Here is a 26,174-nt window from a genome sequence, read left to right as displayed (position 1 = left end):
CCCCCCCAGATGTTGCGCCCGGTGCGGCCGGCCCCCCCTGCACCCCCACGCTACGCCACTGCGCTTTGAGACTCCTTCAGGTAGCGATAAAGCGGGGTATCAAATCCAAACGCCTCTTCTTCTTCTTCTTCTTCCAGGGAGACAAAAAACAGGAAGGGAACCATTGCCTTCCATGTCCTGACTGGGTGTCATTGGGTTGGATCCAGATTTAGTTGTGTTCAGAGTAGACCCATTGAAATCAGCTGCCCTCTCCTACTATAGGTGCAGTACCATGGCATGACGAGGACCATAGCTCAGTGGCGGAGAATCTGCTTTGTATTACTGCGTTCCCAGGTTTGGTCCGTGGCATCCCTGGCTGAGGGAGAGCCCTGTCTAAAATCCTGGGCAGCTGCTACCAGCCAGTGTAGACAGTACTGAGTTAGATACACCAGTGGTTGAAAGAAAGCTTCATTTAATTTCAGCAGGTTGACACTAAATATGATGAGATGTGAATCCACCCCACTGTTGGAAGAGGGCGCTGGACTGGATCTTTGGCCTGATCCAGCCACTCTCTCCTTCTGGCCTTCATTCTTGCCTGCTTCATCCTGGGAGTTTTGATTTAATTTCCAAAATGAACAGCTGCTGGGATGCCGATCTGCCTGGGAGCCATTTATTGTGTGACCTGGAAGGTCCTGTTTCGTTCTAAATCCTCAGCCTGTCAGGCCTTCCTGTGGATGCTGTTCAGCACTGAAGGGTAGCAGGGCGGGGACTGAATTAAATCAGCGATTTAGATTATGATTCAAATCACTAAATGAGGGAGAAGCCGGTTTAAATCAGGTTTTCCAACGGTAATCCATATATATTCTTATTTTATTTTATTTTTAAAAAGACGCATATTGATTGGTTAATCTAATCCCTAAAGCCCGTTGACAGTTAAATATGCAGGTGAAATTACAAGGAGAAGGTGCACTGACAGAGAGCAGACTTCCTCTTTCATTTCTCCCATATTGAGTCACACTCCTGCTATGCAAACCGAAATCCAGAGTAGCTAAACCATAAAAAGAAACAACTCCCTGAAGCGTTTGTCTGTTTCGAGACAAAGGGCCCCGAGTCAAGGGGAGAGCTGCTTGTTTTATGCTTTCAGAAGACATAATGGAAACGTCCTTGTTTGCTTACGGAGAGTAAATATTCACAATTTAAGAACTGAGCAAATTGCAGGACATTTTTTTTAAAAAATGGGAGCATTCAAGTTCCACCTGGGCAGGAAATATCTCCCAGTGCCAGAAGGTGCAATGATTTGTGAGTCCCCAGTATCGAGCCCATGATAACAAAGCCCTATGTGATCAGTTCCTGTCATATTTAGAGTGCTTGATCTCAAGCCTGGAGAGTGTCTCACACCCACACTGTGTATTTAAAGCACATGGCTTCCCACAAATGAACCCTGGGAACTGTAGTTTGTTAGGGGCACCGGGCTTTGTGGGTGCATACTATAGTTCCCAGGATTGCTTGAGAGCAGCTGTGACTGTTGATGTGCTATAAATGCGCCTTAAATGGTGTGGATGGTTAGGTAAGGAAGTTCAGGGAGGAATATTTCTTTTACTGCACACCTTCTTTCTGACAGTAAGAGCTGTTCGGCAGTGGAACTGTCTCCCTCGGGAGGTTGTGGACTCCCCTTCCTTGCAGGCTTTTAAGCAGGGGTTGTATGGCCATTTGTCATGGATGCTTTAGCTGAGATCCCTGCACTACAGGACTAGATTACTAGCTGATCCTTGGGGTCCCTTCCAACTCTGCAATTCTAAGTCTATTATTCCTGCAGCCCTGAAAAGCCCTTCTGGAGGGTCTGGGGAGCTCCTGAATTGAGTGGGGTGGGGGGAAAGATCAGAAACCAGGAAGACCAAGTATTCTTAAAAGACTGGACTAACTTTTAAATTTGTTTGAGAGACCACTGTAAACAGCTGAAATCATTGGCAGGAACACGTGACACTTGTAAAGTAACACAAATTTTGTATTCTATGATAATATAATAGATACCGTATGTTCTGGTGTACAAGATGACTTTTTATCCCTGGAAAATCACCCCAAAAGTCGGGAGTCATCTTATACGCCAGGTATACATGTTGGGAAGGAGGAGAGGGAGCCGGTGAGCAGAGGCGCCCCTTCTGCCGTCGCTCCTCCTCCCTCCCCACAGAAGGGGACGCAGAAAGTCCTTCCTAGCGTGGCGCTCGCTCGCTCGCTCGCCTGCCCACCAAACACCTCACCTCAGGCTGCTGCTGCTGCGATGGCAGAGGCAGCGGAGGGGTGCGGGTTCTGCCCCTGGCGGCGCTCAAACTCTATAACTCTAAAACTCTAAAATTGAACAGCAAAAGTTGGGGGTTGTCTTATATGCCCAGTCACCTAATACACCAGAATCTACGTTAGATTAAAGTAAAAGATGCAGGAATAAAATTTAGAAATGGAACCCATGAAGGGAAGGGAAGAGGTCTGAAGCTTCAAAAGAACCCTTTTTAAAATTTTGAAATAGTTATGTTTGTTGTGCACAACTTTTATGTCAAACTAATTTAAAAAATATTTTTTAAAAATGAATTGGGTGGGATGGGGAATCAGGATCTATGTGGCGGGGAAGGATCAGAGGAGGCAGGAAATTTTCCTTCCTTGAATGTCCTTAACTTATTTTACCACCCAAGCCTGATTTTGGAACGATTTCTCCCCGAGCAGCAATCCCCATTCCATACCCCTCCTGCATTGTTCAGGAGGGCCCAGCCCCATAGTGGGCTAGAAAGGAGGGAAAACTTATTTCACTTAATGTCTCTTAGGACCCAAGCCATTTCCCCCCATGACTCTTTATCACATCCTTTGGCCCAGTGGCCTAATTTGGACATGCATTTGGACATGCATTTTCATTGCTAAGCCATTGTTGAGCACCTCCTCTGTGGCAGCATTCTGATCCTCCTTGCCTTAAACTACAGTTTCCTCTTATGTCCAAAATGGGGAACTCGGGTTTAGGTTGTGATTCTTATTTTCACTTACCTGGAATAAGTCCCATCGGTCTTGCATCTCAGCAGACGTGCATAGGATTGGGCTGTGAATGCATGTTTACAGCTTGCCCAGGTGAGCATTCCTCCTGGTTTGCTCACACAAAGTTGATGCGAAGGTTAGATTATATTCCATCTTTACTGATTAGTTTGCAGGGCGGTTATACAACAGTGAACACTGGTTCTGGGTTGTCCTCATTTGCTTGTGGGGCGCTCTTCCCTTTTGTCATTCATGGACCCCATACTTTTCCATGCATTTCGCGGTCGCTTTCCAAACACCACAGAGTCTGGTTCATTTTTTCAGAAAGTGAATTTGTTGCACTCAGGCGACATGGACCTAAATTTTTGGTTTGTGTTTGAATCCCTCCCACAAAATAGTAACAGTCCAAAGGGACTCATAGTCTCTGGTACAGTGGTACCTCGCAAGACGAATGCCTCGTAAGACGAAAAACTTGCAAGACGAAAGAGTTTTTCGTTTTTTGAGTTGCTTCGTAAGACGAATTTCCCTATGGGCTTGCTTCGCAAGACGAAAACGTCTTGGAAGTTTGTTTCCTTTTTCTTAAAACCGTTAATACCCAGGGAATCCATGCTTCGCAAGACGAAAAATTCGCAAGACGAAAAATTCGCAAGACGGAAAAACTCGCAGAACGAATTAATTTCGTCTTGCGAGGTACCACTGTATGAGAACATCGCCTTCGATCTTGGCCCAAGCGTGGCTTTGACTACGCATCTGTCCTTGGCCCATGGACTGAAATGCAACTGCTCCTACCTGTTTACCGCCTACCTGCCTGGATTCTTGCTAAGGCTTGAGGGAGGTTTTGCCATTGCTTGCTTCTCTCATCTTGTGGCAGTGAGTTCCTTCTATGAACTCTGTGATGTGTTAGGAAATATGTCTCAAAGCTCCCGTTAGTGAGTTTCATTGGATGGTTCCTGATTGGTTTGTTTATTTAGACAATTTATATACGGCTTAAACACAGCCATCTCTCAGCAGCATACAGGGAGTGCCATACAATGCAAATAAAAACCTGTCAAATCTATAAAATCAGAATTTGGTTTAGCATGCCCACTGGACTGGGGGTGTGTGTGTTGAGGTTTTGTTTGCTTTTGTTTATTTCTTAATTAATGGGTGTGATTCTTGCTTTGTTTATTATTTGAGTATGGAGTTTTCATTAATTAATTTTATAATGAATGATTTTAGAGTGTTGTTTGTGTTGTACTTTTGTACTGTTTTATTGTTGTTAGCTGCCCTGAGCCCGGCTTCGGCTGGGGAGGGCGGAATATAAATAAAAATTATTATTATTATTATTATTATTATTATTATTATTATTATTATTATTTGATGTTAAAAGATAAAGGGATCCCTGACAATTAAGTCCAGTCATGAAGTTCCAGGTCATGTGGCCAGCGTGACTAAGCCGCCTCCGGCGAAACCAGAGCAGCGCACAGAAATGCCGTTTACCTTCCCGCCAGAGCGGTATCTATTTATCTACTTGCACTTTGACGTGCTTTCGAACTGCTAGGTTGGCAGGAGCAGGGACTGAGCAACAGGAGCTCACCCCATCACGGGGATTCGAACCGCCGACCTTTTGATTGGCAAGCCTAAGCGGCACAATGGTTTAACCCACAGCGTCACCTGCGTCCTAAATTGATGTTACATTATATGAAACATTAATGTGTTATATGACACACACACACACTTTCCCCCCAAAGATATTATGTACTGTATGTCTTTTTCCTTTTTTTGGTTTATCTTCATAGTTTCCTTCGGGTTACAAGCAACTAATAAGTCGAATGAATGAGTGGGATTTCTCAAAAAGTTTTCAATAGATGCTGGAAGTTCAGCAGGCCTGCCGTGGAAGGCAATGCTGAATGCTCATTCTAGCATTATGAAGGAGAGAGAAAATGCCCAGTTCTCTTCTTGCTTCCCATTCCTGCCTTGCACATGTGGGGTGGAGCGGGAAGAAAACCACTTCAAAACAAAGGAATGTAGCAGCTTAAACCTGCTTGACTCACATCCTATTCTCTCTCCCTTTCTTGACCTCCCTGCAATCCAAACAGAAACGAGATCCCTGAGTCATTGTCCCTACCCACATTCACAGTTTACTGCTGCCTTTTTTTTAAAAAAAAAAAAACCTTTCTTTGGGATCTGTGCAGTGCCGGAAGGCATGAAATGAGACCTTATTTACCACCGGGGAGAAGCTGCGCATGTCAACGTTTTCAGGCGGTTTGGAGACCTCCACTTTAGAAATCCAGCTCAAAGCAAGGTCATTCCTGATGCTTTTCTGCCCATATATGGGACTATGGAAGAGTGGTGCACATTGGAACAGGCGCTTCCAAACCGTGTTCCACAAGCTTCCTTCAGGTGGTCTGAGGAGTGTCTGTGGATTCGTGGCTGAAGGCAGGAGAGAGAGCACACCCATTGCATTTAATATACATACTGATTTTTGACTGCTTCTTTTTTTTAATTTTGTTGCATTGAAATCCAAATTCTGTGGAAATCAATAAAATGCAATATATAAATGACAATAAAAAACACAGTTGAAAATCATACAGCATCTAGCACAGAACGTTATGATTTGCTACAACAGGCAAAAAAAAAAGAAGGAGAAATAGTTCAGTGGTCTGTGCAGAGACTCCACAATTTTTAGATGGGGTGTGAGGGGGGCAAGTTTGGAGACCACTGCTTTAGAATCCATTGCAGTGTTCAGGGGTTCCATAGCAAGCATTTGGGGGGGTTCTCAGGCTCAGAGACTGAATGCTATTTATCAGGCCCTCAGGATGCTTCCAGACCATGCCCCCCCCCCGGTCCTCCTCCACATCCCCCCCCCCAAGTGCTTTGGCCTGACTGAAATGTGTCCTTGAACTTTAAGTAACTCTTCTTGCTTTTCTGGATGGGAGGATAGGGACGGGTTTGTTTAGAAGAGAGAGAAAAGACATTTGTTTGCCTGGAATGTCAGCCGTTGCACAAAGCAAAGACAGAGAACCTGTGAGCCTTTAGATCAGTATTTCCCCAACTTGAGTCTCAAGCTGTTTTTTTGGACTACAATTCCCATCATCCCTGACTACTGGCCCTGCTATACATAGAGATGATAGGAGTTGTAGTCTAGCAAGACCCAAGCTTGGGAAATCCTGCTCTCGAGGTTGCTGGACTCCCAACTCCCATCAGCCTCTAGCCAGCATAACCAAGGGTCTGGGATGATAGGAGATGTAGTCCAACAATGTCTGTAGGGTGCCACGTTTCTCATCCCTGGTACACAGGTTAAGAGTCACATCCATTGTGCTACGCCCTGCCCCTTTGGCCCTTGGCTCCACCCACCACTGATATGTGCCCACTGTATCTCTTAACAATTTATTCCTTTTCTTTTTGTCTGCATCTGCAGTGGGTGTGCCTAGGTCACTTGGTCAAACCCAATGTAGCAGCAGCCTCAGGAAAGCCCATCCATGGAAGAGTCTGCCTGCTGCAACCCTGTATGAGTCACTGCCCTGGGCTCATCTCTACCCATTCAGGGGGCCTCACTCAGGACGCATGCAGAAGCACGGCTCCACTGAGAAAGGCAAATTCTTTCCTTTTCATACTCTAAAAGTAAAACCCTTAGGAGGGGGGCTGTTAAGCGTCCCTCTCCTTTTATTAAATAACAATTTCTGTGTGTTGTCTGACATTTGGAAAAGCACGGCTTTGTTTATCCTCCGCCCGTGCTGCTTCTGCCTTGCTGAATGCTTATTTGCCACCTGCTCCTTTCCAAAGATTGCTCTTCCATTGAACACACGCTGTAGATTTTACCGAGCTCCTCCTCTTACACACAAACACACCTGTCTCCTGCCAGATTTCTTGCTGCAGATCTGCCCACTGTCCTGCAGCCCTGGTACCATTCCATGCCTGCTTCTCCCGCATGCCTTCCCGTTGGCCCTCCAAGCTTCCCCTCATTTCCCCTTCCCACCCTTCAGCCCTCGCAGGCTCCTTCCCTCCTTCCCATAAACAACGCAGGCACTTCCCAGGGGAAAGGTTACTAGCGGTCAGTGCAGCGCGAGTTCTTTGGGGGGTATTTATGTCCAGAGAGGCCCGAGAGGGGAGTCCAGAGTTGGACCAGCTTCTCTGCAAGCCAGGAATTCCAGAGCAACGGCCACTGGGACACGGGGTAGGGTTGTTTCCTCCTGCGGCTGGTTTGTGAGATCACACAATATTAGCCTGATTCTTTTCATAGTGGGCTGGCCAGCCTATGCTAGTTAACGGATGGCTCATTTTAATTTGCAGACTCACAATTTAAGGCTGCTCCTTTATTTATTTATTTTAATTTTGGGGTTTCCCCACCCTCTCGCTGATTATCGTCATAGGGAAAGGAAAAGGCAATTCTAAAACAATATAGACTCCACAGGGAAGCTATTTTGTGTTCCGTTCCAAACCCTTCCCAAGGTCCCGTTATGAGGAGGTTAAAAGGGACACGGGTGGTGCTGTGGTCTAAACCACAGAGCCTCTTGGGCTTGCCAATCAGAAGGTTGGCCGTTCGAATCCCCTTGACAGAGTGAGCTCCCATTGCTCTGTCTCATATTCTGTCAACCTAGCAGTTCAAAAGAACGCCAGTGCAAGTAGATAAATAGGTACCGCTGTGGCAGGAAGGTAAACGGTGTTTCCGTGCGCTCTGGTTTCCATCTTGGTGTCCCGTTGTGCCAGAAGCATGCTGGCCACATGACCCAAAAAGCTGTCTGTGGATAAACGCCGGCTCCTTCGGCCTGAAAGCAAGATGAGCACCTCAAACCCATAGTCGCCTTTGACTGGACTTAGCCGTCCGGGGTCTTTACGTTTACCTTATAAAGAGGTTACTGTAATCTTTGCAACTGGTTGATTTTTAAAAAGAGAATTGAATAAAGTAGTCCTTGCCAACTTGCTCCCCCCACTCATTTAATTCCCACAACGACCCTATGCGGTAGGTTAGGGTGAACGGAAGTCACCCAGTGAGCTTCATGGCTGAGTGGAGATTTGAACCCGGGTCTCCCAAGTCCTAGTCTGCCACTCTAACCACTGCACTATACTGGCTTTGTTCAACTGTTCCAGACCTAGACCCACCTCTGACTCCCAACCTGAAACTGGAGCCCCCTTTCATGTTTTCACTTTTGATTCATACTTAATAGTGCACGCCATTAATCCCAAAACGGCAGTTCACTGAGCAACGTACATACTGTTACTTCAGCACTACTAAATGAAAACTAGTCCTGCAGTGTGTCAGTGCCCAATTTGCCCTAATGGACCAGCCTTCGCTGATTTCGGGCTTTCCCACCCTTCGTCCTGGCAGAATGAGGTGGTAAAGCAGAGCTTTCCAAACTGTGTGTCACAACATGTTAGTGTGTCGTCTGCAGTGTGCAGGTGTATGTTGCGAAGGCTCCCTGTGCTCCTCCCGGAGTTGGAAAGGGGTTAGTTTAACCTCCGGTTTGCTAGTAAAACTGAATTGCTATACAGTGGTACCTCAGGTTAAGAACTTAATTCGTTCTGGAGGGCCATTCTTAACCTGAAACAGTTCTTAACCTGAACCACCACTTTAGCTAATGGGGCCTCCCGCTGCCGCCACTGCACGATTTCTGTTCTCATCCTGAAGCAAAGTTCTTAACCCGAGGCACTATTTCTGGGTTAGCAGAGTCTGTAACCTGAAGCGTCTGTAACCGGAGGTACCACTGTACAGTGGTACCTCGGGTTACATACGCTTCAGGTTACATATGCTTCAGGTTACATACGCTTCAGGTTACAGACTCCGCTAACCCAGAAATAGTGCTTCAGGTTAAGAACCTTGCTTCAGGATAAGAACAGAAATCGTGCTCCGGCAGCGCGGCGGCAGCAGGAGGCCCCATTAGCTAAAGTGGTGCTTCAGGATAAGAACAGTTTCAGGTTAAGAACGGACCTCCAGAACGAATTAAGAACTTAACCCAAGGTACCATTGTATTGCGAAATGATGCGTGTCTAAAAAGTGTGTCACCAACACGAAAAGTTTGGAAAGTTCTGTGGCAAAGTCTCGAGGTTATAGAGTGATCTGTACCACTTTGGCTTTCAGGTGGAGAACTGAGTTTAAACATCCCCCCTCCCCCAGTGCTAACCTCTCCAGCAACAATTCCCTGCAAGCTGAAGAGAGAGAAACGCTCGCTCTGTCTTGTGCGGGCTTTCTGCTTATAGAGGAGTCTGTGAGCAGCGCAGGGAAGCATAAAAAAAATGTGACCTGTCAGCTGCAGTTTCAGTGGCGCAGTCCATTGTATCATCCTGCTCTGCTGCACGTGCTGAGCGAGGGCTGGATCCCATTGCGTTCAGGGGGTGCTTACCCTCAGGTTAGTGGTGCGGAGAACTGCAGCCTCAGGGCCAAAGCTCGACGTGACACTATTCGTGCAGTTAGCAATGGTGTCAGTGGCGTAGTGTGGGTTGTCAGCACCCGGGGCAAGGCAAGTAATTTGTGCCCCCTAACCTGTGGATTTGCGCCCCCTAATCCGTGGATTTGCGCCCCCTAACCCTAACCCCCAGATGTTGCACCCGGTGCGGCCGCCCCCCCTGCACCCCCCATGCTATGCCACTGAATGGTCTCTTTGTCAGTAGATATATCGGGAGAGACAGATCTGAATGGAAAGGTTCTTCTTGTTTTTAAGCAACATCCAGCCTGTTCCTTTTGCCCTCTTCCTTTCTGTTTCATTCTTCACAAACTTTATACCATTTGGCTGTTCTGGGACTTGGGTGCATTTGCGCCAAAACTGTCTCGCATGCCTGGTCACTCGGTTCATGCTCTGTGTCTGTATTGAGTGGAGTTTGTATGGAGAAAATAAAGCTACCGTATTTTTCGCACCATAGGGCGCACCGGACCATAGGGCGCACCCAGTTTTTTTGGGGGGAAATAAAGGGGGGAAATTATTTTTCCCCCCAGGCGCGGGGCTGGGGCAGGGGAAGCAACTCTCCGCAAGCAGCGGGAGCGCTCCCGCTGCTTGCAGAGAGGTCCGCGAAGCCTGGGCGCGCTGAGCTCAGTGCGCGCAGGCTTCGGCATGCAGGCAACTCTCCGCAAGCAGCGGGAGCCCAGCGCTGGGCTCCCGCTGCTTGCGGAGAGGTGTGCGAAGCTTGGAGAGCGTGAGGGGTCGGTGCACACCGACCCCTCTCACTCTCCAGGCTTCAGCGAAAGCCTGCATTCACACCATAGGACGCACACACATTTCCCCTTCATTTTTGGAGGGGTAAAAGTGCATCCTATGGTGCGAAAAATACGGTAATTTAGCCTGGGGGGCAGGGGCAGGGGCAAGGGGCAGGGAATCTGGATGCTACTTTGGCTTTGCCTTGTAAGTATATGTCTAGTCTTGGATCCCTGGAAAGCACACATTGCCTAAGATAATGACATACCCATCTTAAGTGCAATGCAGAAAAATACTTTCCTGGTTGCTCGTTCTGCCTTCTAGCCATGTGGGAACAAGGGACAACTGCCATGAAAACAAAGAGTGTCTCTGTATACAGTGGTACCTTGGGTTACAGACGCTTCAGGTTACAGACACTTCAGGTTACAGACTCTGCTAACCCAAAAATAGTAACTCAGGTTAAGAACTTTGCTTCAGGATGAGAACAGAAATCGTGCTCCGGCAGCGGGAGGCCCCATTAGCTAAAGTGGTGTTTGAGGTTAAGAACAGTTTCAGGTTAAGAACGGACCTCCAGAATGAATTAAGTACTTAACCCAAGGTACCACTGTAAATGCATGGAGCTAAAACTATATGTATATTTTATTTACTATTATTATTATGGTTGTCAGCAATGCATTCCAGAAGCAAGGGCTCCCTCCAGACATTCTTTCTGTTGTGCATTCATGATTATTTGTGCTCATGATAGTATCAGAGTGGCTAGACATGACCCTGCTTTCAATAGCATTTGGTCCTGCAGAGGTTTCAGGGAGGATGTGACGCTTTGCTTCTAGTCAGCGCATGTCCCCATACCTCCCTGCTGAATTCCTGTAACTTTTCATACCACAAATGCTCCAGTTTATTTTTTTTGTGGCGCTTTTGTTGCGCAATAGCACCGCAGGAGTGATCCTCTAGGCAGCAATAGTGCAGTGCAGTTGAGGAAGGATTGCAGAACAAGAAATAACAGGGAACACTGTGTGGACCCTCCAGTATTAATCCACCCCTAATTCACTACTATTGCAGATCGTCCAACATGGCACACAGAAAAACCGGGATGCTGTCTTCCGGGGCTGCACTCTTGTGTGAGATCGTGGCCCCGATAAAAGCACTTTTTCTGGGCACAGTGCCCCAAAACACACAGTTTGGGATGCTGCACAAGATTGTGGCCCCGGAAAATCACTTTTTTGGGGGGTGAGATTGCATCCTGAAATTGCACGAGAGCACAGCTCTTAAATTGGCCGTTGTTTTCTCATGGGGAAAAGCAGTATGTTCTAGTTTGCCCAGGACAGTTGTGGGGTATGCTGTGGTGCCAATGACATGTTGCAGAATACATCTGCTTTAAAAGCACCAGTTTAGAGGGCCCCAAGTCCTATTGGGCTCAAATAAATGTGCATGGGATGGTTGCCATACCAGTAAATTCTAGAGTGAGCCTATGTTTCCTCCTCAAAAGTAAGCTCCACGTGGGAGTTCACTTCCTAGTAAGTTTGCAGAGGATCACAGGATTTAAGACCTATTAGGCACAATCAAATATACTTCAAAGTAAACATATAGGACTGTAACATATAGGACTGCATGCTAAATCAGTTAAATTTGTTTACACTAAAATATTAATGGAATAAGCATTTTGTTTTCCCCCGCTTTGTTAATAAAGGATGTACGTATTTGTCACAGTGGGAGCTATCTTAGAAGATGCATGCCATCCTATGTGAAATAGGGTGTTTTCAGGGACGGGGGGGGGGGGGAATTTGCCTTTTCAGTGATGGAGCCTGCCACCTACAGATTTTTAAAGTTCTTTTATTAGAAACAATTATATAAAAAATGTGTTGCCCTTTTAATCAAGAATGCTTTTATCAGAGTTAATTGAAAGGGTTTTCATGGGGGTTTCATCTAGCCAATTAATTAGCTAAACATTCCACCCTGCACTGAAGTCTGGAGTTCTTGCAGAAATTCTAAATCCAGTTTTGCAGTGTTATTTTATAGCATTACAACAATCGCTAGGGACTCTACAGACTCTCTCTCTCTCTCTCTCTCTCTCTCTCTCTCTCTCTCTCTCTCTCTCTCACACACACACACACTCTCTCTCTCTCTCTCTCTCTCTCTCTCTCTCTCTCTCTCACACACACACACACACACACAACACCAACACACTAATCATTAGTTCCATGATTGTGCCCCTGAAGTGTGGAATTTGTTGTTGTGCATAGCAAATTCAACATCTTGGGAATCTCTGCCTTAAGTTTTGTTGCTGTTTTGTTAAACAGAAATAGGTCTCCAGACCTTAAGACTTCAGAGAAACACTTTGGAGTGTGTGGCTGAGCACGTATCTCACAAACTGGTAGCAGGAGGGCAGGTTGAGAAAGCAGATGCAGAATACATTTTAACACTAAGGAAATATCCTGGAAACTCTTCTTAAATTGAATAACTAAGACCGGATTTCAGAATTCAGCTTCTCTGTTCGCAAAATGTGGAATCGCTCGCTCAGACAGACAGTTTTCATGAGGCTCCGTGGATTGTCCTTTTGTCAGCAAGCACGGAATCAGGCCAAAGAGGAGGAAGGATTGAAATCCAGTCATTACCGGGTTCCAAAGGGACAGATGAAAAAAGCCGGGCTGGCAGTATGGCTCACCATCAGGACACTGAATAAATCTAGCATGTGCCCTGGCAGATGCCACCGTTTTGCCGGGGCTGTAATCCGTGCAAATCAGGGCTGGTGGTCCCTGCAGAGTACACGTGATTAGCCTAACTCGATGCCAACCGCACAGCCTGCCTGCAAGTCGGAGCATGAGATATTATTAGAAATAATTTCCTATGGCTCACAAAGTGAAACAAGGATGGTTTTGTTAATGAGAGGTCAGATGCCTGAGCTGGGCTGGCGGCAGCACCCAGCACCCTTGGGTGGCTGCTAGGAGCCAAGCGCCCCGGCAGCTGCCCACCAACACTGGCACCGGTTTGAACCTGCCTGCCTGCCTCCTGCCCCTTGGCTGGGAGCTCCTCTGGTATCAGCTAGCTGGGTCAGCCACTTGCCATTGTAAGGCCCAAGTTGTGTGTAATGCAAAGCCGAACCATAGTTTAGTGTGAGCTAGCAGGTTCCTGGAGAGGAGATTGTAGCTACTTTGTTTCTCCCTCCATTGCACTGCTCTAAGCCATGGTTTGCCTTCCCATGTTGACTGATTCTGGGCTCATGGTTCAGCTTTTTCCAGGCTACACATCATCCACCAGCTACCCTGCTTCAGCTGTCTTGTAAAGATGTACAGTGGTACCTCTAGTTGCGTTCCGCTCTTGTTATGGACTTTCAGCTTACGAATGCGGCAAACCCAGAAGTGTTTACTTTCAGGTTCGCCACATGTGCAAAAGCGAACTGTGCACTTCACGCATGCACAGAAGTGATCTGCGCTTTGTGCATGCGCAAAAGCACTCGATTGCGCTGCGCACATGCACAGAAGAGGCACTCTAGTTGCGGACTTTTCGGGGTGCAAACGGCACCGCAAAATGGATTAAGTCCGCAACTAGAGGTACCACTGTATCTTTTTGCCCAGGCTTTCCCTGGACCCACAAGATTTGACTCTGTTGTTATTGAATTCCTGTTGTTATAATGCTGCCTTCCTTTTTCCTTTTTGGTATCTCAGTGTTACTATACAATTGTCTCGTTTTATGTTGTATTTAAACAGATTTTTAAAATATTAAGCGGTGTGGAAACGATTATAAATAAAAATAAAAATAACTGAGAGCCCTCTTGGGGAAATGCCTTGTTTCAAAATGTGGCATTGAAATTCTTGAGTAAAATAAATTCAGAAGTCTTTTGGGGGGTGTCTTCTGCAGTTTGCTTTTAGCACCCTCTATATCCCAGAGGTTTTTGCAGTTTCTAATTCCTTTTTTTTTTGTTTTGCTTACTTTTTCAAGTGTATTTCACAATGTTGTATATTATCATATTTTTTATGTATGTAATCAACGAGCAACAGAGCAAAGCCACCCCCCAATAATTATTCCATTTTACAATTTTAAATCTGGAGAGATCTAAATAATAGATTTAATAAGCATATTAATATTACACCCCCACGCCCACCCTCATCTTTGTCCCAGACTTAAGGTGTTGGCTATCCCTGAGGTGGGTTCCTCATGCAGAGAGAAAGGCTGACCTGAGGCTGGTCTTTAGGACCTCTTGGTGTTCTCTCCGGTCTTACGATTTTCTTATATTCTCCTAAAAACAGCCCGACACAAGGGACTTGACCTGGGCTGCCTTCTTATGACGTGTCTCCCTCTGACTTTGCCGCTTTGCAGTTCTATGTGCTGGGAGCTGTGCTGGCCCCGATCCGTGTCGCGCTGGCCTTCGTGGTCCTGTTCCTCATCTGGCCCTTTGCGCTGCTCCAGGTGGTGGGATTGCCGGAGGAGACCCTCCAGGAGCCCTTTTCTGGTTGGAGAAAGTAAGTAGTGGGCCCCGCTCCGTGGGTTGCCTGGACCTTTGGACCCTGCTGTGCTCAGCTCTCCTAATGCCCCTTCCTTTTGTTTCCTGCCTCCCCATTTCTCCCCCCTTTTCAGCACAGTTTCTCACGGTTCTGTCTACTTCCTGAGCCGCCTAATGTTCTTCTTGCTGGGCTTCATGAGGATACGGGTCCGGGGTCAAAGGGCTTCGCGGCTGGAAGCTCCCATCCTGGTGGCGGCCCCTCACTCGACCTTCTTTGACCCCATCATCCTGCTGCCCTGCGACCTCCCTAAGGTGGTCTCTCGCACCGAGAATCTCCACGTGCCCGTCATTGGAGGTGAGTGACTCCAGCACAACAGACCAGGGCTGTGGGGAGGGAAGGGAATGGGGCGGCCTTGCAAGGCAGGAAGAGGTTGCTCTGCAGCCCTCTCGGAGCGATGCCTCTGAAACGAGGACCCCATCTGAACTAAACATTTGAAGCTGTACTATGCCACTTTCGATAGCCATGACTTTCCCGCAAAGAATTCTGGGAACTGTAGTTTGTTAAGGATGCTGAGAGTCATAGGCGCAAACTGCTAGGGACCAAGGTCCCTTTGCCCACACCCCAATAAAATATTTGAGGAGGCCTCCCTCCCCCAAGTTGCCATTCAAATGGTGGGTGGGTGCCATATCATGTGATCGATTATGTGGGGTGTGGTTTACCTTTGCGCCCCCCCATGTTTTATTCTGCACCCCTGCAGAAAGTTGTTAGGAGACCCCGATTCTCCTCACAGAGCTGCAATTTCTAGAGTGCCCTAAGAAGAGCGGTTGGCTATAGCACCACTTTGTGAGGGGAATAGGGGGGTCTATTAACACTTGATAAACTACATTTCCCAGGATTCCTTGGGGAAAATAATGGCTGTTTAAAGTGGCACGATACCGTTTCAAATGTGTAGTACAGATGGGGCCCAGGTCTTCCCATACCTAAGTCAACATTATAAATGCTACACCCATATCAGCTTTCTCATCTTCTAGCATTTTATTACCCAGGATGGGCTGAAGCCTCTTTTTTTCATGAAATGATGTGTATGGGTTAGCAGGAATAAACCCTATGTGCTGCCCTGCCCCATGTCATTCCTACTGAAGCAAATTTCTCCTCAGTCCGGCTAGCTTCTAGTCTCATTCCTGGGATTTAGGGGTGGGGGGAAGCGCTTCAAATTACAAAGCATATTCAGGTGAGGCGAGGAAGGTTGGTTTGGTCTTCCCAATCCATTTCCTGTTCAGGGAAGTGTCCAGAGAAAGGCCTTTAAATGTAAACACAGCAGATACGTGAATGAATGCATGTGGCTTCCCTGTGACAATTTGTTTGGCGCTCTCTTTAAGACAGTTTTGTATACTCATCTGATTCTCCCCAAATCTCAACTTTTTCAGGGTTTGGGGAGGGGGGTTGGCAAGGGGGTGGTTTTTACTGTTGGATAACTCCATGTTTGTGTCAAAGCTTTGATGGCAAAGACTTTACTCTCAACAGACTTAGGAGGGAAAGGTACTTGGGAAATCAAGAATGTCTCGTAACGTTTGTGTCAGTAAAGCACCGTATAATAATAACCAAGGGGCTGAGAAACAATGGTGGGTGGTGGACGTCCCTTTCCTGCCTCGTGGTGGGCTTTCGATGGGACCACCTCCATGAGACTCTCTAAGGTGTTGAGACCACACTGCGTGCCACTAACTTGGGAGGCTTGAAAAAGAGGATTGGACCAATTCATGGAGAAATTGGAGACCAATTCAATGGCTGTGCTCTGCCTCCACAGTCAGAGGCAGCAGTGCTTATGAATACCATTGGCCTAATCCAGGAGGCCCCCCTGATGTTCTTATAATAGACAGCTCTCTTGGCAGTTCTGCCACTGCCAGAAGCATGGGAAGTGGCGACCTGGAGAGTCCACCAATTTCCGAGGGAGACCGTTCCATTGTTAAACAGCTCCGGCTGTCGGAATCTCCTGCCTTGTAACTTGGAGATTACAGTGAAGTATTTACAGTGGTACCTTGGTTGTCGAACTAATCTGTTCGACTCCCGGAACCGTTCAGAAATCAAGGCGCGGCTTCCGATTGGCTACAGGAGCATCCTGCACTCAATCAGAAGCCGCATTGGACGTTCGGCTTCCAAAAAAAACCGTTTGCAAACTGGAACACTCACTTTTGGGTTTGCGGCGTTCGGGAGCTGATTTGTTTGGGAGCCAAGCTGTTCAGGAACCAAGGTACCACTGTACTGGGATGTGCTTCTTTTGTTGAATCTACACTATTCAGGTTGGAACAAGTTTATTATATTGTGTGTGTTTTTAATACATTGTTTTGCTTTTAAAGAATAGATATATGGCTGTGTCACCATGACCTCCCCTGGGACCTAGTGGCTAAGGGTGGGCCAGAGATCTTAAATAAGTTGATTAACTTAAAACAAGACTTCTGGGGAAGCTGGGAAGCTCTGCTAGACGGGCCTTTGGTCTGATCCAGCTGGGCTCTTCGTATGAAACACTCGTTTAGATCGCCACAGCGATTTCAGATTTAGGGAAAGCTTCCTTAGGCCAATTACCAGGATTGAAGTGTCTGGCGACGACCCAAGGATGCCCCGAAGTCCACCCTGCTCTTCCAAATCCCATTTCTCTTTCTCTTCCACCCCCACTAGCCCTGCTGAGGTTTAACCAGGCCATCCTGGTCTCGCGTCACGATCCGGCTTCTCGCAAGAAGGTAGTGGAGGAAGTGAAGAAACGGGCAACTTCCCAGGGGAAATGGCCGCAAGTAAGGTTTTTACAGGAGCTGCAGTTTGCATTCCTGAGTTACCGGTTTGGGTCCCTGAGTAAGATAATCTGCTTTATTTCCCCTTCTCTTGTTTGCAGGTACTCTTTTTCCCAGAGGGAACCTGCTCAAACAAGAAAGCCTTACTGAAGTTTAAACCAGGTAAGAGCCTGTGGGGAGTTGGGCAGATGAGCCTGTGGACAGAAGTGGGTGCAGGGCATTTTAGCTCTACTCCTCTCATTCATGCTGGGCAGGTAAAGGTAAAGGGACCCCTGACCATTAGGTCCAGTCGTGGCCGACTCTGGGGTTGCAGCGCTCATCTTGCTTTATTGGCTGAGGGAGCTAGCGTACAGCTTCTGGGTCATGTGGCTAGCATGACTAAGCTGCTTCTGGCGAACCAGAGCAGCGCACAGAAACATCGTTTACCTTCCCGCTGGAGCGGTACCTATTTATCTACTTGCACTTTGACGTGCTTTCAAACTGCTAGGTGGGCAGGAGCAGGGACCGAGCACTGAGAGCTCACCCCATCGCAGGGATTCGAACTGCCGACCTTCTGATCGGCAAGTCCTAGGCTCAGTGGTTTAACCCACAGCGCCACCTGGGCAGACAATCCAGCAAAAATGGGGGCACAGCCTGGGTTTACCTTCAGCCACCCATAGGATGACTTGCTTTTATTTTCATTGATTATAGTTTGTTGTTGTTTAGTCGTTGAGTCATGTCCGACTCTTCGTGACCCCATGGACCAGAGCACTCCTCCTGCAGTTTGGTCAAGCTTTTTGTCCATGGAGTTTTCTTGACAGTTTAGCAATTCTTTATTGTACAGTCGTACCTTGCAAGTTCAACTTCCAAAACGTTCGGAAACCAAAGCACAGCTTTTGAAAAGATCCTGCAGCCAGTCAGAAGCTGCGGAAGCCGCCCGATGTTCAGCTTCCAAAAATCATTTGAAAACTGGAACACTCATTTCCGGGTTTCAATTGTTTGGGAGCCAATTTGTTTGGGAGCCAAGTCATTTCAAATCCAAGGTACGACTGTAATCTTAAATGTAAACTGTGTAGGTGCAAATAATAATTTAATTTGCAGACATTTAAGTGTTAAGTGTAAATAATAACTTAAATTGCAGACATTTAAGTTTTCTGTTTACTGTTATATTCCAGTGGATTATTTAATATTGCTTTAATTGATATAAGTTGTTTATTTGTAAGTTACGTTTTTATTATATATATTTTTACAGTATTGGGTCAGATTGCTATGAGGTGTGTGGCCTTTGCTATCTATTTTGCTGTTTCTTCAGCTCGCAAAACCGCCTTGTGTATGGCAATACGAAAAGGCGGTACACAAATTAAAAGTGACTTGAAAAGAATGAAACGAAGGACACAAGAGCAAGTCTTGAGGGTGTGTGTTCTTCATCCTCAGGTGCCTTCATATCTGGTGTCCCCATCCAGCCGGTCCTCATTCGATACCCAAACTCTCTGGTGAGTCTACAAGAACATTAGGGAAGGGTGGGCAGAACATCTGGTTGGCAATAATAATAATAATAATACCCTGCCCATCTGGCTGGGTTTCCCCAGCCCCTCTGGGTGGCTCCCAACAGAATATTAACAACATGATCAAACATCAGACATTAAAGAGCTTCCATCCCTGACATCTCCAGGTAGGGCTAGGAAATATTCCCTGTCTGACACCCTGGAGAACTGCTGTAAGTTGGTGCTAAGCTTTATAGACCCCGTGTTTTGGCTTTGCATCGTTCCATTGCTAATGTTCCTAAAGGTACTGATGGTGAGGCAGCTGAAGAGGCTGTATTTCAGTTCCTCCGCACATGCTTACAGCTGCGCACCTGAGTTCGATGCCATGACAAACCTCCCTAAATATTATTTTAAAAGTGCTTCTTTTCTTTATAGGATTCGACGACATGGGCATGGAGAGGACCTGGAGTGTGAGTAATTGACATGGGGGCATCAAATCTGTGCACTGATGTGTGGGTTGGGGTGTGCTTGTTCTGCAGGCTGATGGGGGCTCAGTTTGTAGCCAAGCGTCACCTTCCATTTTTGTCCTTTCAGGTTAAAAGTCATCTGGTTAACAGCATCTCAGCCCTGCACAACAGTGGAAGTCGAGGTAAGGAAATGTCTCTTTTTCCTTTCCTTTCCTTTTTGCACCGCAGCGCCCCCTACTGTGCCACGCTTCCTAATGCAAAGTCCCAGATTGCCGGAACGCTTTAGGATTCAGAGTCAGAATCCATAAATTCAGATTCAGTTAGCTACCCACTCCACTTTTTGAAGGGACTAGTTTTTCAACACCCCTCATCCCCACCACTAACATGGTAGAATTCTTTTTATCATACACAATTATGGGAATTTCTGGAAAATTTGAAGCCGTAGAGAGAGAGAAATGTTTTGCTGCTGTTTTTTTCTAGGGAAAACAGGGTGGAACTTTAGAGGGGAATTGAAATATATGCAATACTCATTTGCCAAAGGTGAACTCATTTTACTACTTTAACAGCATAGAATGCACCATTTAGCAGCAGGGACGGCATGCAATGTACAGAGCAATCATAAGGATGTTTACTCAGACACAAGGCCCACTTTTCAGTGGAGCTCACTCCTAAGTAAAGGCTCCCTGAAATTTCTCTCCTACTGGAAAAATGGGGGGTGGGAAGTCCTAGCAGAGTGGGGAAAGAAAGTAGGGGAAAAGCTGTGGGTTTTTTTCCTTCCCAGGAGGTTTCGTGGACCATCACAACTCTTAATCACATATCAGACCCACAGCAAGCCATCTCTCCCCGATTGGGCTCATAATTCTTCCTGTCATTTTCAGTTCCTCCCAGTTTATCAGCCCAGCGCTGAGGAGGCTGTGAACCCCACACTGTACGCTAACAATGTCCAGAAAGTGATGGCCAAGTAAGTGTGGAGCGGGAGCAGGTCTTCATAGTTTTGGGGGAGTGAGGGACTTTGGTAGGCTGGGCATGGGGCAGAATCCTGTTTAAAGTTCTTGCTTCCCCTCAAAGAATTCTGAGAAGTGAAGTTGACCCTTCAACAATTCCTAGCACCCTTAACAAATCTTTGGAATTACAGTTGCCAGGAATCTTTGAGGGGAAACGATGTGCTTTCTGTGTGTGGCACAGATACGACCAAAGAGGCCCAGAAATGAGGAGGAGAGGCAGTGGCTGTGTGGAAGAGATGAGGCGGAAAAAGCTAGACCCAGGCCCCAAATCAAGGGCACTCCCCCCCACTACAGCCCCACAGATTGCATGGACACAATCCAAAGTCATCCATTCCACTTTATTACAGTGTGGAAACTTCTGCTGCTTGAAAGCTGTCAGAAGCAGCCGCAGGGACTGTGAGCATTTAAACCTGAGGGAAATGGGGGACGTGGTAGCTGTAGTCAGAACAAGAAGAAGTAGCAGGTAAAATAAAGAGAAAGAGAGAGGCTTTTCCGCTAGCAGGAAAAACCCCATCACCCTTAAGCAGCTGATTCAAGTCCCTGGTGGTTAATGTCTGGGGGAGACAATCAGGATGTTTGTGGGCAGGAAGTGTGCCTGCAGCATTGGCCCTTGACGCAGGTTGATGGGAAACCCCTCCTCTTATCAGGCGAGGCCTCAATTTGATACTTATACCTTTTTCCCCCTCTCCTTTTCTTTGCCTCTTGCCCCTTCTCCCTTTTTTTTGGCCAGAGCCCTGGGAATCCCAGCTACAGATTGCGAGTTTGTGGGCAACCTTCCAGTCACCGTCGTGGGGCGCTTGAGAGTGGCCCTGGAACCACGCATCTGGGAGTTGGGCAAAGCGCTTCGGAAGGCCAGGTGAGAGGCCGCATTTGTGTGCAGGAAGGTTGAAGGTTCAGCTCCAAGCATCCCCAGTTAGAAGGATCAGGAAGTAGGGGCTGGGAGAGATCTTGGCTGGAGATCCCGGGAAGCCACTCTGAGCCAAAGAACACTGGTCTAGATGAGTCTGTTCTCTAAAAAAAGAGGACGGAGGGGCTGGGAACACACAGGAAGCAAAGGAAGATGCCTCATATCAAACTCTTGGTCCATCTAGCTCAGTGTTGTAGACTGGCAGCAGCTCCCCAGTCTCTCCCAGCCCTGTCTGCAGATGCTGGGAATTGAACCCAGAACCTTCTATGTGCAAAGCAGATGTTCTGCCACGGAGCAAGGGGCGTGCGTCACTGGCAGTAGAAAGCCACTAGTTCAAGAGTGCATGAGAGGGTCCCACATCAGGGCCAGCCACAGCATGATGGTCGAAGCAGCTGTGGTGCCCAGGATGCCATGTTGCCATTTTCTGACGGCAGCTAAGTTTCCCTTCGGTCTCCTCTCGCGACGGGCAGACATGTCCCCTCATCATCTATGGCTGAGTGAAGCATGTGGGGAAATCCAAAAGAAGGGTACAGTGGTACCTCTGGTTGCGAACGGGATCCGTTCCGGAGGCCCGTTTGCAACCTGAAAGGAACGCAACCCATGTCTGTGCCTGCGTGGGTCACGATTCGCTGCTTCTGCACGTGACGTCATTTTGCGCCTCTGCACATGGACAAGCGGCAAAACACGAAAGTAACCCTTTCCGGTACTTCCGGGTTGCCGCGGGACGCAACCTGAAAACGCTCGACCTGAATCAAATGTAACATGAGGTATGACTGTACTTGTTACGGTAAATGTGAAAACCTTGCTTTCCTTATTGGTTCCCCGCCCTTCCTGCAGGTGCCCGACAGGGGGAGTCAAGAGCCAGCTGGATTCCTTGCCTGCTGGTGCATCAGGGCAGCTAGGGCCGAAGGAGCTGGCTCATTGGCTGGGGCTGGCCTGCCCTGAGGATGTCGAAGGGCTCTGCACCTATTTCCAGCAGGTAAGTGGGAGCAGGAGGGAAAGCACAGAAGTGGTTTGTGCAATCGCAAGTCAGTGTTTTAAACGCGAAATGTCCTTGAGGGTTTTGGCAGGGCGGCGGTATGCAAATGTAGCAAGTACAGTGGTACCTCTGGTTAAGAACTTAATTCGTTCTGGATTTCCGTTCTTAACCTGAAACTGTTCTTAACCTGAGGTACCACTTTAGCTAATGGGGCCTCCCACCACCGCCACACAATTTCTGTTCTTATCCTGAAGCAAAGTTCTTAACCCGAGGTACTATTTCTGGGTTAGCAGAGTCTGTAGCCTGAAGTGTCTGTAACCCAAGGTACCACTGTAAACGTGTTGGGGTTATTGTTTTTTGTTTGTTACTATGGTATTTTTTTTTTGTTTTAATACTGTAAACCAGCCTGTGATCTTTGGATGAAGGGCGGCATAGAAATTTAATAAATAATAATGATGCGTTTTACTCTTTGCATTTATATCCCACTTTTTCTCCATGGAGATCAAAGTGGTTCTCCCCCTCCTTATCTAATCCTCACAACAGCCCTGTGAGGTAGATTAGGCTGAGAGGCCATGACTGGCCCAGCGTCAGCTTCATGGCCAAGTGGGGATTTGAACCCTGGCCTCCCAGGTCCTAGTCCTAGTCTAACGCTCTAACCACTGCACCACACTGTCTTTCCAAAATAGAAAGGACATGGAAAGATGTGGTATTCAATGAATATCCTGAAACAAGGGGAGATGCTTTGTGAAAATGGCTGCAAAAATTCTAAATCACTGTTAATGTGCTCCCTGATTGGCTAAGATTGGCCATTGTGATCTGCATGGGAAAAGCCGCCATTGTCTTAGCTACGTAGGCCTAACTTGCCCTTTGTTTTGCCTGCACATAGCCAAAATCTTATGGGAAACAGAATGGGGGAAATAACAATGAAACAGGGGTGAGCTATGGCTGTGAACAGCTTCACAAAAAAGGTGATTTTAAGGTAATCCAGCTCCCTGCCCAATTTGTCGCTACTTTTTGAGGTTAAAGTTGAGCCAGGAGAACATCTGGTTCAGTGTGCAATGCATTTAGTCATCTCCTTCTTATATCTCTTCCCAGGATGCCGATGGCAACATGGACTCCCGGGAAGTGGCCCTAGCCCTAGAGGCATTGGAAGGAGAGCACAACCCACAAGAACTGACGTTTCGTGCTTTTAAGGTAACCATTGTGGTTGAGTTCGATGGAGAGAAAGTCAAGCTAGTGATTTGATGGAGACAGAGAAACCCAGTTCTCTGCTAAACATCTAAACAATGAGTTGGATGGCACTGGCTAGAGGGTATGTGGTGATGCCTAGCCCTTCTGGCTTGTTCTGGCTTGTTCTAGAGTAGTCCCTACAGGACTTCTGTCTACATGAAGCACAAGTGGGATTGTGAGTTTAGAAAGGGGTTAATCCGAGTGATGGAAGTCATGGATGCGTGCTTATGTGGTCTAAACCACAGAGCCTAGGGCTTGCCGATGAGAAGGTCGGCGGTTCAAATCCCCGCAACAGGGTGAGCTCCTGTTCGGTGCCAGCTTCTGCCAACCTAGCAGTTCAAAAGCACGACAAGTGTAAGTAGATAAATAGGTATCACTCCAGCAGGAAGGTAAATGGCATTTCCGTGTGCTGCTCTGGTTTCACCAGAAGCAGCTTAGTCATGCTGGTCACATGACCCGGAAGCTATCTGCAGACAAACGCCGGCTCCCTCGGCCTATAGAGCGAGATGAGCGCCGCAACCCCAAGTCATCCACGACTGGACCTAATGGTTAGGGGTACCTTTACCTTTAATCCGAGTGATGGAAGACATGGCTGCGTGTCTCTGTCGGTCTGGGTGGGCTATAGAACGAGAGGGGCCGGGATTGGGGCAAAGTGGACCGAACCAAAGGTTTAAAGGGGAGGAGCCTCTGCTGTGGCGGGAAAGAGGGCATTATATGCAATGTTGCATTCAGAGTTCATATCTGTGTTCCTGACATGCACACCCCTCTTTACAACGCCAGCTCTTCACGGAGACAGACGGTGAGACAGAGAACAGTCGGCTTTGCCAAGATGGATTCTGTGCCATTCTGCGCCTCCTGCTGGGCACACCAGGTGCAGATGGAGCCGAACTCTATAGTCGACTTTGTGGGGACCACAGCCAAGATGGACTGACCCTTGGTGAGATCCCTCATAAAAGTGGGGCATGGAGTGTCGTATGTCGAGTAAATGAAGGGCACGTTAACATCAAGTTTTGAGGAAGAAGGGCGTTGGGTTTTGAAGACTCCTAGGAAGTGGGTACAGATCAGGGTCTCATCCACACCATATATTTTAAGCATATGGCTTCCCCTAAAGAATTCTGGGAACTGTGGTTTGTTTGTTAAGGGTGCTTGGAATTGCACAACAACAGTGAACAACAGTTGCCAGGAGTCTTTGAGGGAAGCCATGTGCATTAAATATATATTCAAAAAGAAAGAGGTTGCTGATTGGGTAGAAATGAAATGAGAAGTGTGATGTGTTGATTTTGGTCAGCTCAGCTAGGGAAAATGACGAGGAAGACCCTCTGGAAATGTGGAGATTGAGGGTTATGGGAATGATTATGGAAAAGGATTGGGGACAGCTATGATTAGGGGCAAAAAGTAAGGAGGTTGATAAAAGCTGCAGGAAGAAGTGTCAACCCCAGGGTGTCCAACATGGCATCTGTCGCTGGCGCCTACAGAGTCATCTCCCTCCCTGCTGAACTTTGTTGTGAAAGATGCATTCTGCTGTAGCTGGTAGAATAGCTGCAATGTTTGTCAGCCCACAAGAGTTTCTCAGGTTTGCAAATGGGCTCATGGATCCCGAAAGGGTGTCAGCGCCTGGTCCATACTGATGCAACTTCTGATGCCAAGGGATTCTCCTAGGGCTACCCATACACCACTTTTACACTGATGTTCCTTCTTTGTGCTTTTTATCTCGTGGTTTTTATCTTGTGAACTGCCCCGAGATCTTTAGATGAAGGGTGGTATATGAAGCTAATCAATGAAGTGAAATATTCACCCTGCTTTCCTTTTTCTCTCTTACCCAGATGAGTTCCAAGACTTCTCTCTCCGCCACCCTGACTATGCCCGCCTCTTCAGCACGTACCTGCGCCCCCCTGTGGCGTGCACTCTGTCCAAGCCTGGCCTCCCACCCACCTATGCTAATGGCGTTCCTGCCTCCCCTCCCAAGAGCAAGGCAGACTGAAAGCCCCCTGAAAACTCTTTAGCCATGTGTATACAACGAAACACACACACAAACACAAACACACACAGCCATGCCACATCCTTGGCCACGCAGACCCCGCCCCTCCTGCTCGCTTGCTCGCTCTCTGCCGCCACGGTGGTTAGGCAAAGGGGGGCGGAGACACCCCCATCTCAGGGCAACCGTAACCGGGGAATCACAGCCGCAAGTTCTTTGGGGATTGGGGCTTCTCTCCGTTTATTTTAAAAGTTTTATTTTTGTTATGTTTTAATTATATCATTTTATCTTACGTTGTTGATATTCTGTTCTGTTCGTTTGTCAATGGGAAGGGAAGGACGGAAGGGTGAGATACTGTTGCTTTTCGTTTTCTTTTCTGTTTTGTAAAATATAAAAAGTGCTATTTTATATATAAAATAAATATCTATATCTCTATAATAAAAAAAAGATATATGTATTAAGTTTTAAAACAAAGGTGGTTCCTGATTTTGTTTGCTAAGACAACTTATGGAAGACTGGGGGAAGGAGTTTGGGCTGTGGGTGCAGATGATGGAGGCCACACCTTGAGTTTCAAGGTTTTTAGTTCAAGGTTTTAAGGTTTTTAGTTCAAACGTTGGAAGTTGGTCCATTTGGGCAAGTGGAACACTGACCCAGCATACACTCTCTCTGCTTTCAACCACCCCCCATCTGCCTGCCTTCTTACTTGCAACCATTCCAGGGAGTGGCACTGCCAGTCACTGCCTCAGCCACTGTCCACTGCCTCAACCATTGTCCAACGGCTGGCATAATGGGACACCATCACTGCTCACCTGATCTCTGGTTGGTTGCAT

At 47.3% G+C, this 26,174-nt stretch overlaps 1 protein-coding gene across 2 annotated transcripts in view; it reads left to right on the top strand.

Moving 5' to 3' along the window:
- LPCAT4 (lysophosphatidylcholine acyltransferase 4) overlaps nucleotides 1-25,818 on the top strand; it is a 31,559-nt gene extending 5,741 nt beyond the window's left edge. The window contains exons 2-14 of one of the 2 annotated variants that reach the window (XM_081884676.1): nucleotides 14,412-14,554; nucleotides 14,675-14,890; nucleotides 17,210-17,322; nucleotides 17,421-17,481; nucleotides 18,733-18,791; nucleotides 19,218-19,252; nucleotides 19,377-19,431; nucleotides 20,128-20,210; nucleotides 20,984-21,109; nucleotides 21,998-22,139; nucleotides 23,235-23,333; nucleotides 24,150-24,306; nucleotides 25,193-25,818. In XM_081884676.1, coding sequence (XP_081740802.1) covers nucleotides 14,416-14,554; nucleotides 14,675-14,890; nucleotides 17,210-17,322; nucleotides 17,421-17,481; nucleotides 18,733-18,791; nucleotides 19,218-19,252; nucleotides 19,377-19,431; nucleotides 20,128-20,210; nucleotides 20,984-21,109; nucleotides 21,998-22,139; nucleotides 23,235-23,333; nucleotides 24,150-24,306; nucleotides 25,193-25,350 — 1,443 coding nt within the window. In that variant the 5' untranslated portion in view covers nucleotides 14,412-14,415 and the 3' untranslated portion in view covers nucleotides 25,351-25,818. Of the gene's footprint in view, nucleotides 1-14,411; nucleotides 14,555-14,669; nucleotides 14,891-17,209; nucleotides 17,323-17,420; nucleotides 17,482-18,732; nucleotides 18,792-19,217; nucleotides 19,253-19,376; nucleotides 19,432-20,127; nucleotides 20,211-20,983; nucleotides 21,110-21,997; nucleotides 22,140-23,234; nucleotides 23,334-24,149; nucleotides 24,307-25,192 lie in introns of both variants that reach the window. The other variant, XM_081884675.1, reaches the window with a different exon arrangement.
- The last annotated feature ends 356 nt before the right edge of the window (nucleotides 25,819-26,174 follow it).

This window comes from Podarcis melisellensis, assembly GCF_964234715.1.
Source record: "Podarcis melisellensis genome assembly, chromosome: 13".
Lineage (NCBI taxonomy): Eukaryota > Metazoa > Chordata > Lepidosauria > Squamata > Lacertidae > Podarcis > Podarcis melisellensis.
Note: the sequence above shows the minus strand (reverse complement) of the source record. Positions and strands in the feature narration are given on the sequence as shown.